At 49.5% G+C, this 12,537-nt stretch overlaps 2 protein-coding genes across 2 annotated transcripts; one reads left to right on the forward strand and one right to left on the reverse strand.

Annotated features, from left to right (window-relative positions):
* Positions 1-614: 614 nt before the first annotated feature.
* PTGES2 (prostaglandin E synthase 2) lies at positions 615-6,299 on the reverse strand. The gene is made up of 7 exons (XM_064469104.1): positions 6,051-6,299; positions 4,809-5,003; positions 4,070-4,125; positions 3,311-3,463; positions 2,561-2,761; positions 2,165-2,282; positions 615-1,429 (listed from the first exon to the last, which is right to left on the reverse strand). The coding sequence occupies exons 1-7, from the start codon at positions 6,270-6,272 to the stop codon at positions 1,301-1,303; spliced, it is 1,074 nt and encodes a 357-aa protein (XP_064325174.1). The 5' UTR covers positions 6,273-6,299; the 3' UTR covers positions 615-1,300.
* Positions 6,300-8,483: 2,184 nt separating this feature from the next.
* BBLN (bublin coiled coil protein) lies at positions 8,484-12,061 on the forward strand. The gene is made up of 2 exons (XM_064469155.1): positions 8,484-8,663; positions 11,761-12,061. The coding sequence occupies exons 1-2, from the start codon at positions 8,558-8,560 to the stop codon at positions 11,952-11,954; spliced, it is 300 nt and encodes a 99-aa protein (XP_064325225.1). The 5' UTR covers positions 8,484-8,557; the 3' UTR covers positions 11,955-12,061.
* The last annotated feature ends 476 nt before the right edge of the window (positions 12,062-12,537 follow it).

Genomic DNA, 12,537 nt, shown 5'->3' on the forward strand with positions numbered 1-12,537 from the left:
GGTATGAGGGAAAATTTTTTTACTGAAGAGCAGTGAGGCATCGGAACAGGCTGCCCAGAGAGGTGGTGGAGTCATCAGCCCTGGAGGTGCTCAAAAAACGTGTAGACATGGCACTTGGGGACATGGATAAGGAGGCCTGGGGGTGTTGGGTTGACAGTTGGACTTGATGATCTCAGAGGTCTTTTCCAACCTTAACGATTCTATAAGTTGACAATTAAGGAAACTGAAGCCTCAGGCTGCACAGAGGATCACTCCTGTTCAAACCTGCATCGTCTCTCACTACGACAAACATCAGGCACTTCTACCCAGCACAGCATAGCAGACTTCATATTGCACAACGTTACCTGCGGCCACGGCTCCTAATCCGATTGCTACAACAGCAAATCCGTTGTTACTCTTGCACAGCAGAAACATCTAGAGATCCCCCGGGCGCGCAGATTGCTCTTAATCCTTCTTTTTCCAAAACAAGAACAAACTGATTTTCAGGGGTATTCCAGAGAGATTTCATGCGAGATAAATGTTTCAAATAACTGCTCAGCATTAGCAATTTCTGTGTAGGACGTGCCTTCCAGGGTAACGGGTGAGGCAAGAACTCACAGATCTCACAAAGGGCGCAGAAAGAAGCAAGCCTTTATCCTTGCAGACAGTACAGAATCACGTACTGAAAGAACCGTTTACATGGAAGAGTAAAAGCATAACAATCTGCCAAGTGCAGCATCGCTTCTGTCACAGGAAGGACGCCTTTCCCAGTACTGTGGATTCCTCCCGTTCCCTCAGCACTGGGCTTACAGGATTCTATTGCAGGAAAAATTGTCAGTTAAAAACTAGTATCCAGTGTCTCAGTCAGTAAAACACTTCCGACGACACCGATGAGTAGTGGAAGACAGCCTGAAGCAAGAGCTGCTCAGACCTACCATACCTGATGTGGCTGTTACACTTACTAGCCAAGAGCGGCTTGCTTTTACAGTAACCTGCTCTGAGAATGGCTCTTACCAATTTGCTGCATTCTTCAGTTCAGAGTTTCTCCTTTCCAGCAGCATCCAAGAACCCTTCCTTTTACCTATCCCTGTCCTTCTAAGTATCATGTTCAAACACACACCCAGCTGGATCCCTTTGCTCACTGACAGTTCATACGCTCACCAGGACAGTCTCTGTGCCTGCACATCAGTCCATTACAGGTGACCAGTCCATTCAACTCTTAAAAAATACATGCCATTCCTTCTGAAGTGGGTTGTTTTGGTTTTTTGTTTTGTTTTTTTTTTACCATGCAAGTACTTCAGAAAGGCAGCTGCAGCTGGGATCAGACTGCAACTTCAGCTTTTTTGATGACTTCTTCCATGCGCTGGTACCAAGGCTGAATCTTGGTGTGAACCATCATGTCGTCGAAGGCTTCCAGCCCTTCCATGACTCGGAGGACCCCGTACACTGCCTGTGCCAGAGGATACAGATCAGAACACCATTGAAAGAGCCCATGGTGGAGCGTGGCTTAGGGTACCAATGAGTGGCCCAACAGCCCAGCCAGTAAGGCTCTTTCCCCTGTCCTGCCACCTACTCCACCACTCTGATTAGCAAGGAAGACTGAATGGCAGAAAGGTAGTTAGGAATATGCGTGTTTTTTCATGAGGAAACAGTAAGGAAAGATCAGTATCTACGTGCAGTTTTGGGGCAAAACTTAATCGCATCTCTGCATCAAGCCCTAGTGTGAAATGCTTCACTTGGATTCCAAGAACTTCTGGTGCAGGGGATGAATCCTGCTCCACTCTGCACTGCTGCCTGCAAAGGAAACCTCAGCAGCACTGAATGTAATAAAACCTGTGCAGGTGTGAGGCTTTATTCACCAGCATTCACAAGCCAGAGCAGTGTCCTGGCTTGTAACCTGCTTTTATCGTGCTTCCACATGATCAGTAACATCCACCTGCAGACAGAGGCTGCAGGTTCCATCTTAGGAAACAATTCCCTGGAGGAAAACAACCGATGCCGCCATATGTAACACAAATATTTCTAAGTCCCCTTCATGTGGGAACTGTATTATTGCACAAAGGACATCGATAATGTATCTCATGTAACTCATCTTCTCTGCCTATGTTTGTATTTGTTTCACACAGATGAGGAGCTGGATGACTCATAACACACCCAACAACAGATACAGGAATTAACCCCTTACCAAGTCAGCAAGGTTCGGCTGGTTTCCACCCATGAACAGTCGATGTTTGCCAATAGCTTTTACCCACTCATTAACTGCTTCATACAAGTCTTCTCGGACATTATCTTGAAGGTTATGTCTGGATAAAGAAAAGAAATCGTTTGAAGACACTGGTTTGCTCCTTTCTTTAACCCCTTGGCTGGGAATTAGGAAGGTATTTTAGAGTAAAGGGGACAGTTAGTGATTAAATAGTAGCTGAGTAGAGGGGTTCAGTCCCTCCAGTTGAAGTAGTACAGATGTTACATTGGATTAGTTTGGCTTAAAACACTGAGATTCTGCCCTTTGACATCTGAGGTACACATCTAAGGACTTTAAGGAGCTATTCCTCTTGCTTACTTGGTGCTCAGCAGTACCAACCTTTTCTTCAGCCTCTTGCTAATGAAGAACATGGCAACAGCCCCCATGTACTTGGCAAAGAAACCTTCCATGGTGCCAAACTTCCCCTCACGGACAATGTAATCAAAAGATGCCAAGGCTTCCCTGGGGGTACGGTAAACGTTGGGGGAGATGAGGTGGACGAGCCAATCGTCTGCCCATTTTCTCCACTTCATTTCTTCCCTAAAACATTCAAGAGAAACTTTTCTGTGAATGAGGTACAGATTGCAGGGCTGCAGGAGGCAGGCAGATTCCCAGTGGTGTTAGACAGAGGTTCTGCCAAGGACAAATACGTCAAAAACTCCTGCCCAGCCTTGTGCTCTGGTGACCTCTCTGAAATGCACTCAGGATTGTTATCTTTGGCAAGGCTCCTCCAATCTCAAACTAAAATTAAGACTAAGAGCACTAGCTTCTCCTCCAAATATAAGAACTAAAGCAGAAAGGGAAACTAGCACTCCATAGCACCCCCCCTGCGACATAAAGGAAAGGCAAAGAAGGAAACTGGAGGCAACTGAAGGCTAGCATGACCGCGAGGGTGGTAACTAGGCCATCTAACGGCTTTGTTTCAAATTATGTAAGCAAAACCACCCCAACTACCAAGGCTTTAAACACTAAGAGGGGTGTGACAGGATCTGTCAGCACCCGTGGGGTTTTATATCTACACCATCCCCGAGTGCATCTGGAGGAGGCTGTAACCCTACTTGGAGAGCCCAGAAACTTCAGAGTACTTACACTCTCACTTCTTTGACAGGATAGACTCGCTTTGTCTCCTTCTCATCCAGCATGAGCCAGTATTTATTCCCATACTCAAATACCTCCTTGCCTTGCTCAGTCACTGTTTTCATAGGAGGATAAAAGGACACAATCTCTTCTAAGCTATTCCTCCTGTGGACAGAAACACAGTTAGCACAGATCTGGCTTCTACAAACAAGGAAGGGCAAAGGACAGATTGAAAGATACTCACTTTAAAATGTATTATTCTAAAAATAAGTGCACAAGGTTCCAAATTCTATTTGAAATATTTTTTTAAAAGAGACTTGAACAGCTATTTGCGAGTAACTATTAGTGTACACACCTTTCTCTGTGTCAGAGCAGAATTTTTTGCAGGCACTTTGTAGCACAGACCTAAAGGACAGGCCACAGGCACAGCAATTTAATTTCATTCTAGATGTTATAACTGGCTAAACGTAACCTTAGTACCAGGACTAACACTAGTTCATGTTTAAGTAAGTTTTGTGCAAAGTGAATCTCACAGGTGAAAAAAGAGTAGTTCTGAAAGGTGAAAGCTTTGCTTAACTGCACACACATCACAACATATACAGGCACCATCCACATCATCACAGCCAGGCTCTGGCTGGCTGGGCCAAACACCCGGAGCTTCAGAGACCAAGGTCAGCACAATACTTATGACCAACTCAGAGAGTCTTCTCAGTCTCTATTTCGACAGGACCATTCACATTCAACTCTTCTCCCATCATCCTGTTTTCTTACTTGGAAATGAGATATGTCTTTATTGCACTGATGATCACCGAAGAGTCATTTAATTGCTGAAAAACAGAATTAAAACAAACTTTTAAAAGAAGCTGGTGAAACTGAAAAGGAAATTTTTCAAAACCTTTTCCCCTGAATGCCTGAGGCTGCAGGTTAGTACTGCAGACCCTTTTCCTCCCATGCATTCCACAGGAGTCCCTGCACACCTAAAGACAGCCCTACATTCAGATGTCTTCTGTGATTGTTTAAGAGTATCACTTCAAATTTGTTTTTAATTCTGACAACAGAGGATGTGACAGCCAGGTACGCAGGCAGTACTAGTGAGTTTTGGATTTAGGCTCTTGACAGCAAAGAGGGAAAGTAACACTAAGATATTTAAAAAAAAAAAAAAAAAAAAGAGAGCCAAGTTGAATCTTCAGTATTCTTGCAATGTCATTCTTTTCCGCATAAGACATAAGCAGTTCCTGTTACCACTGGTACAAATGATATGTCCTCATAAGGGCTAACAGAAGCTAAATAATCACCGGATTATAGAGTCACTACACAAACATGCCTTTTAAGAAAGACCAACAGAAAAACTCTAATAACGTCAAGGCAGAGGAGACTATGAAGCAAATCTTAGGCTCTTGAGAGACTAAAAGATGATTTAAAGATTAATACTGCATGTGATAAACCACAGAGACAAGCCTCCAAACCACTGCTTGTGGGGAAACCAAGCTTTCAACACAGTAAGACTTACCAGAGGGCTTCCAGCATTGGCTAGCAGGATAGGCACCTTTCTGTAGGAAGAGAATTTGATCTCTTTCCTCATTATGGGGTTCACTTCCACAATTTCATAGGGTAGTCCATGATAATCAAGAAAGGCTCGGACTTTGCTGCAGAAAGGACATGTTTTATACTGGTAGAGAGTGAGCTGCAGACTCCCTGCAGGCAGCTGGAGAAGGAAGAGACCAGAAGCTTCGATTTTCTACTAAAAATATAAATATTATCCTTCCTTCCACTCTTATTTTTGTCATGAAGCCATAGTCATCAACATTGTTTTAACATCTGATTATCAACATATCTTGGCTGAAAGATGCTTTCTGCAAATGGCATCACAAATATTCACCTTCCATTGGCACCACACACCTGTTTTTCTAAACATCTATTTAATCTGCTGGAAACTCCTACTCACAACCATATTAAATAAATTAAATCTAGATGGCTTACCCTTCTACATGATTCTGAAACTAAAGAAGAACAAAACCATATTTTAATAATCTGTAAATCAAAACCAAATAAGCTTTTTCAATTCAATTTTTCCCCCTCAATAACCTCTGTGGAGGCCACGGAGTAAGGACAGCACAGAGTTTGTTTTTGATTTTAAGCATTCATCTGCCCAAGCTCAGATTCCTGGGATTAACCAGCCTGTACACAACTGAGACAAGGCAGGAAGAACCCGGGGCAGCACAGTGAGCCATCGGGTGAGGGATGCTTCCCAACACCGCTGTACTTCAGCGATCTGAGAGAAACTAACCAATCGTTAGTCATGCATTATAAAAATGCAGTCGTCTCGCTTTGCTTCTCATTTACAATTTATTGGGTTACACAACCCTCCATGGGTACTGGAAAAAAGCAACAACTCTAACAGGCAATGCTGCTTTATCTCCCCAGCAAGCTGTCGCTTTCTGACAGGAATTCCTCACAGCTCCTCAAGCAGAACGCAGCCAGGCATTCTTTCCACAATTTTAAACGGTTTCCTCACCGAACCCGCCGCAAAAGCAGGTTCGCAGAGCGGGAAGCAACTGCGCTCTCCCTCAAGCTCTCCTCCCCAGGGTCTCGCCACCGCGGCCGTGCCCGGGCCTCGCCAAGGCTCGGGGCGAGGGAAGGGCAGGCGCCCGGCGAGGCACCCGGGGGTGGAGGCGGCCGGAGCCGCGGGGGGCGGCCGGGAGGGGAGGGGGGAGCCGCATCAGGCGGCGAGCAGGGCCCGGCGGCGCGTTACCTCAGCGGCCGAGTGCTCCCGCAAGCGCTGCCGCGCCGCCAGGTAGAGGCCGGCACCGCCGCCCAGCGCGAAGGCAGCGCCCAGCAGCAGGCGGCCCCCGCCGCCCCCAACGCCAATGCCGCCGCCAGCTCCTGCCGCCCCGCCATAGGCTTGGCGCGGAGCCCGCAGCCGCCAGGGCGGCAGCAGCGCGGCGGCACGCCATGCCCTGCCGGCAGCCGCCATCTTCCCGGCACGGCGCGGGAGGGCGCCTGGGGGCGGGGCTTGACGGAACCGCCCCGCCCCTCTCCCGCCCCTGAAATGGCGGCCATGTTTCTGCAGTGAGGAGCGAAGCTCCTAACGGGTAGAATCATTAAGATTGGAAAAGACCTCCAGGATCATCAAGTCCAACCGTCACCCCAACGCCCCCAGGCCTCCTAAACCATGTCCCCAAGTGCCACGTCTTCACGTTCTTTGAACACTTCCAGGGATGGTGACCCCCACATCTCTGGGCAGCTTGTTCCAATGCCTGACCGCTCTTTCAGTGAAGACATTTTTCCCAATACCCAATCCAAACCTCCCCTGATGCAGCTTGAGGCCATTTCCTCTTGTCCTATTGCTTCTTACTAGGGAGAAGAGACCAACTCCTCCCTCACTACAGCCACTTTCAGGCAGTTGTAGAGAGCGATATGGTCTCCCCTCAGACTCCTTTTCTCCAGGCTAAACACCCCCAGCTCCCTCAGCCACTCCTCATCAGACCTGCTCTCCAGACCCTTCCCCAGCTCCATTGCCCTTCTCTGGACACTCTCCAGCACCTCGATGTCCTTCCTGTCCTGAGGGGCCCAAACCAGAACACAGGATTTGAGGTGCAGCCTCCCCAGGGCTGAGCACAGGGGCCCCATCCCTGCCCGGCTCCTGCTGGCCACACCAGTGCTGACACAAGCCCAGGGGCTGGTGGCCTCCTTGGCCACCCGGGCACTGCTGGCTCATGCCCAGCCGGCTGTCAGCCAGCACCCCCAGGGCCTTCTCCGCCGGGCACTTCCCAGCCCCTCTGCCCCAGGCCTGGAGCGTTGTGTGGGGTGGTTGTGACCCAAGTGCAGGACCCAGCACTTGGCTTTGTTAAACCTCATACAATTAACCTCGGCCCATCAATCCAGCCTGTCCAGATCCCTCTGCAGAGCCTTCCTGCCCTCGAGCAGATCGACACTCCCACCCAATTTGGTGTCATCTGCAAACTTCCTGAGGGTGCACTCAGTCCCCTCATCCAGGTCATTGATAAAGATATTAAACAAGACTTGCCCCAAAACTGAGCCCTGGGTTGTTAAACACCACACGAGGTGGCCACAGCAAGGCCATCTGGCTGCAGAGAGCCACAGCGAGCACAGCCCTGCTCTGTCACAGCAATTATAAAATTTGCGTTCTCTGAAAAGACACCAAAGCATAAAGTAGAAGTAAAATAATCTGTTCTCTGAGATCATGTCCTGCCTGGTAAGGGCTGCTGCTTCTGACTGCATGTACCCACAGTTCAAACCTTCACTCTGAAAGTCGTCATCATTTTCATTAAAGCATGGTTACGTCCGTTAATTAACATTCAATTCCCCCACCTGGGGCACAACATGGGCCCAACTCGGCAACGTGTGGTGGGGTTACCCCACAGAAAGGAGAAGAGCTGGTTGCAATGTTAAATGAGAACATAACTTTTTCTTTCTTCTTTGTCCCAAATACCCACTTAATAACAGAGTTCTTAAACCGGGTTTATCTCAGGAGCGCTGCTTGAATTAATGCTCTAATTGAAAGTTATTTTAATCCCAGTGATCTCTCCTTGGGATGAAAAAGCCACACACATTAGATCTCCTTGGGGCACGTGAGGTACGACCAGTACTGGGTCAAAGACAAGGAAGGGCAAAAAGAAGTGTGTTTTTTCCTTCAGGGAAGAGGATGTTTGAAGGTGACCGAAGGGGATGAAGACGCGCTGGTGATGTGGCTGCATTTCAGAGCTCAGCAGCAAAACCCTCACTGCTGTGGCTGCAGCACCCACGAGATGGCCCTGGGGCTCCTCAGGGGCAGAGGTGCAGACCTATTCACAGAGATCATTAGCTGGCTGGGGGGAGAAGCGCCGAGTGCCGATGGCGGCCCGAGGACAACTTCACTTGGTGCCCAAATGCACTTGCTTGTGCCGGTGTGCGCTGTGGCTGCGAGAGCGCAGGGGACAGGGAGGCCTTGCGGGGGCTGAGGAGACAGCTCCCCTTTGGGAACGCGCTTGGGGAAAACACCCGGAAGCTGGAAGCGCGGAGCAGCTGCTGGTGGGGGTGGTGGGGGTGCTGCTGCTGCTGGCCGCGGCCGGCCACTCCCGCCCGCGCCGCGCCGCGCCCGCCCCACGTCCCGCACGCTAACCACAGTCTTTACTCCAGCGCCCAGCGGACGGCCCGCGTGACGCGAGAGGCGCCGAGCTTTCCCATTGGCTGGCCGACCTGCGGGCGCACCGGCGCGCCGTGCGGGGGGCTGCCGCGGCGTCGCGCGGGGGCGGCGGAATGTCGGGGCCGAACGGGGAGCCGCACGTGCCGGTGGGTGGCGCCGGCGGCAACGGCGACGAGGAGGAGGAGGAGGAGGAGGACGGGGACAGCTTCGGGGAGGAAGGTGCGTGGGGGCGGCCCGGGACGGTGCCGCCTAGCACCCCCGGTGGGGCTGGCCGGCCTGGCCCGGTCCCCGCGGGCCCGTCTGCAGGCGCGGGTGGCGAGGCCGAGCTGTGCCCAGATGTTCCGCCGGACGGCGGGAGGCGAGGAGCTGCGGGGCGGGCGGGTTTGGTAACTGAGCGGGGCTGGGGTGGTTCCCGCCCCGCGATGGGGTGCGGGGCCCCTGCGTGCTGCCTTGGGGGATTTTTTTGTTTTCTTTTTCTTGTGAAAAGATTATTCTGTGCTTTTGCTGGTGTCCGGGGTGGGGATGGCCAGGGAGAAAGAGGACGTTTGGATTTTGCAACCTTAGGACAGATCTGGGAGAAGAAGTCATGGGTGGAAAAACTGAACTCAATGCCATTAGCTTGGCAAATTCCACTTCGGGGCATTTTTGCAGTGCCTAGGTATGAAATTTCCGATACTGCCCCAGCCAGTTAAAAAAAGCCAATGGAGGAAGCAAGACAACAGCAGAGCTGTTATGTGTGTACAGGTCATTCTTAAAGTTGGAAATCTTTAAGTGGGTAAGCACTTGGCTACTCTTCTCTTGAAAACGGTGAACAGTTGGGTTATGCTGTTTCCCAAAACACCGTTCGGTTCCCAGATGGGACCCACAGAGGTGAATCTCATAGTTGTGGCCATGATCCACCTGCAGTGACAGGAGGATCATTTCTGCCCTGAAACACCCCAAGAGTGTTCACTGCTTTGCATCATCACAGTGATTTGCGTTTCAAAATTTTGAAGAGCTAAGACACCCGTTGGATGTGACAGTCACTAAAGCTGATCTACATCGAGTCTCTGCATTAAGTTGTTCCGCCTGTAATTCACTGGGACTTTATGTGCAGTAGCTGGTGATAAAGATCTGTAGCTATTTCCTGGTCTCGTGGAGCTGAAGCTGTGGATCGCTTCCTTGATCTCAAATAGAAACCTTATTTTTGGCAACTGTTCTTGTCAGAATGCAGAAGAGTAAACAATGCGATCGCCACACTCCTGGTCAACATTTTCATTGGCAGTTAAGTTTCCACAAAAATACACCAACTTTGCAACGAACAGAAGACAACCAAATAAAATGTTTTTACAGGCTATTTTAAATGTTTTCTTTTTTTACCTCCCAAAGCTGCCCAACTTATCTGGCCTTCGCTTGAGCTCTAGGCGCTGAGAACAGTTAGCTCCTGCTGTGATGATGGACTTCTTGCCAAGTTGATGATAACGTTAATCAGAAGTAGTTACCATACCTGCTTGGGATCTGCCCACCATTTAATTGGCACATAGTGCATCTAATACTAGGTTGAAGTAAAGAGCTGTAACTCATGGACATGCAGATATCATAGACCTTGAAACAGGTTTGCAAGATACTGATAACTGCCAAAAGAATGTGTCTGCGGGCTTGATTTGTAAATGCAAGCACATCAGCAACGCTCATGCTCATAATGGCACCTCTGCATATACCTGTGAGGCCAAACTTTTATAAACAAGCTTAAATGTAACAGATGCTATTCTCCAAAGAACTAAAGGCTGCAGCGCTGCTGTGAATGGCTCCAAAGTAGTACAAGAAAAAGAGGACAATTTTTTTTTTTACTGAAACTTCTCCTTAGCTATTAAGAATTCAGATAACTGCAGTATTTAAATATTCATAGTTCTTTTAAAGCTGACGATAACGGCAGCGCCTGGGGCTGGTGTGCTGGGGGCTCTGGGCATCCTGCCTATGAAAGTGTCAAGGGGGCAACCTAGAGGGGCAAAGTTGGGCTTGTGAGGCTGGAGGACTGCAGCATGGCTTGACCCTCATCCATAGGACAAGGGTGCCCAGATATCCTCCTCATTTCCTCTGTGTTCCACATTAGCTCAGAGCAGTGCTCCAGCCAGGCACTGTGTGTTGCCTCTGATGCTCCCCCAGCTGCTCAGAGGAGCCGGATGGAGAGGAGCCAGCCCCAGCTGGTGAGGTGTGGGCTTGTCCCACCCACGCAGGCATCTTTCCCTGTCCTGCAGCCCACGATCCTCAAAAACATCAGCCCATGGGTCACAGCTCCGTGCCTGCTACCCTGTACATGCTCAGCCCGTGCAGCTTCAGAAGGGAACATGGGACTGGCTGCGCCTGGGGCCTCCTGTGACCCTCCAGGGTTTCAGCTGCTGCCAGGCTTCCAGTTCCTGACTAACTTGTCAGCAGAGGTTTATCTTGTCCAGTTTTTCAGGGATTGGTTTTTTTTTTCTTTATGATTGTGTGAATATTGCTTGGAGCAATCCAAAAGCAAGCGTTTCATCACAGTAGCACAGCTATCTTAATCTGATTAACAGTGCTAATACGCATCACTGTGAAATGGCATTGTGCTGAGGCTAAAACTTTGGCACTCAAAACAAATGCTGTGCGTAAGGAGCCAACTGTCAGGATCATCCTGAATGGGTTTGGTTTTAATCTGAAGTACCCAAAGCCTTAATGGTGCATGGAAATCCTGTGGTCAAACCTGGTGCCCCACACTTACCTCCCCTTTGGAAATAATGGGGCCACTGCCAGCACCCTTGGGCTCATCGCTGCTCCTGCCACTGCAACGGCTGGGCTGTTTCAGCAGTCTAACCCCCACCCCAGGCCCTTGTGAAGCACATCCCAGCCTGGGAGCCTTACACAAATAATTCACAGGGTGTTCACACTTGGGCACACTGCCAAACTGCTGGCACCCTCATCAGGAAAGGTGATCCCCAAGGCTAGCTAAAAAGGCTAACTTGTCCTTGGGGTTTATTTGGTACTGTTGCAATGCGGATCACTGCACGGTAGCACTCAGCATGTGGTCAGCTATTTATGTATGACATCGAAGGCTGTCAGAACAGGTTTGGACTGCCCAGGTAACTTGCCGTAGATCTTGTTACCAGTCCTCCAACTTCCCATTGGTCTCATTCGATCAGTGAACACAACACATGCAGGGATTCGGTTGCATTTTACTTCATGCACCCAGTGGCATATAAGGTACAGCCAAAATGCCATGGGCATGTTTTGCAAGAGCTCTCACTGCCTTCACTGGTCTGCAGTGACAATATACTTACGTTGTTCAGTCTCTCATTTCCCTTCCTTTTAGAATATGCAGCAATAAACTCCATGATGGACCAGATCAACTCCTGCCTGGATCACCTGGAGGAGAAGAATGATTATCTACATGCCTGCTTGAAAGAACTGCTGGAGTCCAACCGCCAGACTCGCCTGGAGTTCCAGCAGCAGAGTGAGCAGCAGAACATGGAAGCTGATGTGCAGGGATCACAGCCTCCTGTCTAGCATGCTGGCCACAAACTCCCTGTTGGTATTGCTAAGGGGACATTTACTGGTCACCAATTTAATGTAGAACTTGAATAGAAGAGGTACCTCGTGCCTGTTACCTGTTCCTTCCTGTGGTTGTGTCCTTCCATTCACCTACATGTTCTGTTTCTCTTTAGCTGTGTGATAGGTGCAGAAGCACGCAGGTGGATGTAGGAGAGTTGGGTTTTTTTTGCTCCCCAACATGAGCCTGGTGCTCACGCTTGGTTAAAGCTGGTTGTAGGAAACCTGATGCCATGCAGGTTGTTTGCAAGCAGGCCCTCTTCACAAAGAGGAAGAATGATCTCTGCTCTTTTGCACCATGAAATCCAAGCAAGGAGTGTTATGGCTCTAGCCTCTTCCCCCAAAAAGCACAGCAGGCAGGGGCTATCCTGGCTCCAGGCTTGCCCCTAAGTGTAACTCTGGTGATGGACTTTGAGAGGGGAGGCCTAGGCGGCTCCTGCCTTGAAGCTACAGCTTCCCCATTACTTGCATTAACCATGATGTAAGAAATATTGTCAGATGGTCCCAGATCACTGGACTCTTCTGTCCACTTCCAAGACAA

This window comes from Phalacrocorax carbo, chromosome 18, assembly GCF_963921805.1.
Source record: "Phalacrocorax carbo chromosome 18, bPhaCar2.1, whole genome shotgun sequence".
NCBI classification, from domain to species: Eukaryota; Metazoa; Chordata; class Aves; order Suliformes; family Phalacrocoracidae; genus Phalacrocorax; species Phalacrocorax carbo.

Bases quoted from the DNA above. Each gene is read 5' to 3' on its own strand.
- PTGES2 (XM_064469104.1), bottom strand. From the start codon at position 6,272: ATGGCGGCTGCCGGCAGGGCATGGCGTGCCGCCGCGCTGCTGCCGCCC. The intron at 3,464-4,069 runs GTAAGAAAACAG...TTCTGTCCACAG, and splicing joins AAGACATATCTCATTTCCAA to GAGGAATAGCTTAGAAGAGA. The intron at 1,430-2,164 runs GTAAGGGGTTAA...CCTCTGGCACAG, and splicing joins AGCCGAACCTTGCTGACTTG to GCAGTGTACGGGGTCCTCCG.
- BBLN (XM_064469155.1), top strand. From the start codon at position 8,558: ATGTCGGGGCCGAACGGGGAGCCGCACGTGCCGGTGGGTGGCGCCGGC. The intron at 8,664-11,760 runs GTGCGTGGGGGC...CCTTCCTTTTAG, and splicing joins GGACAGCTTCGGGGAGGAAG to AATATGCAGCAATAAACTCC.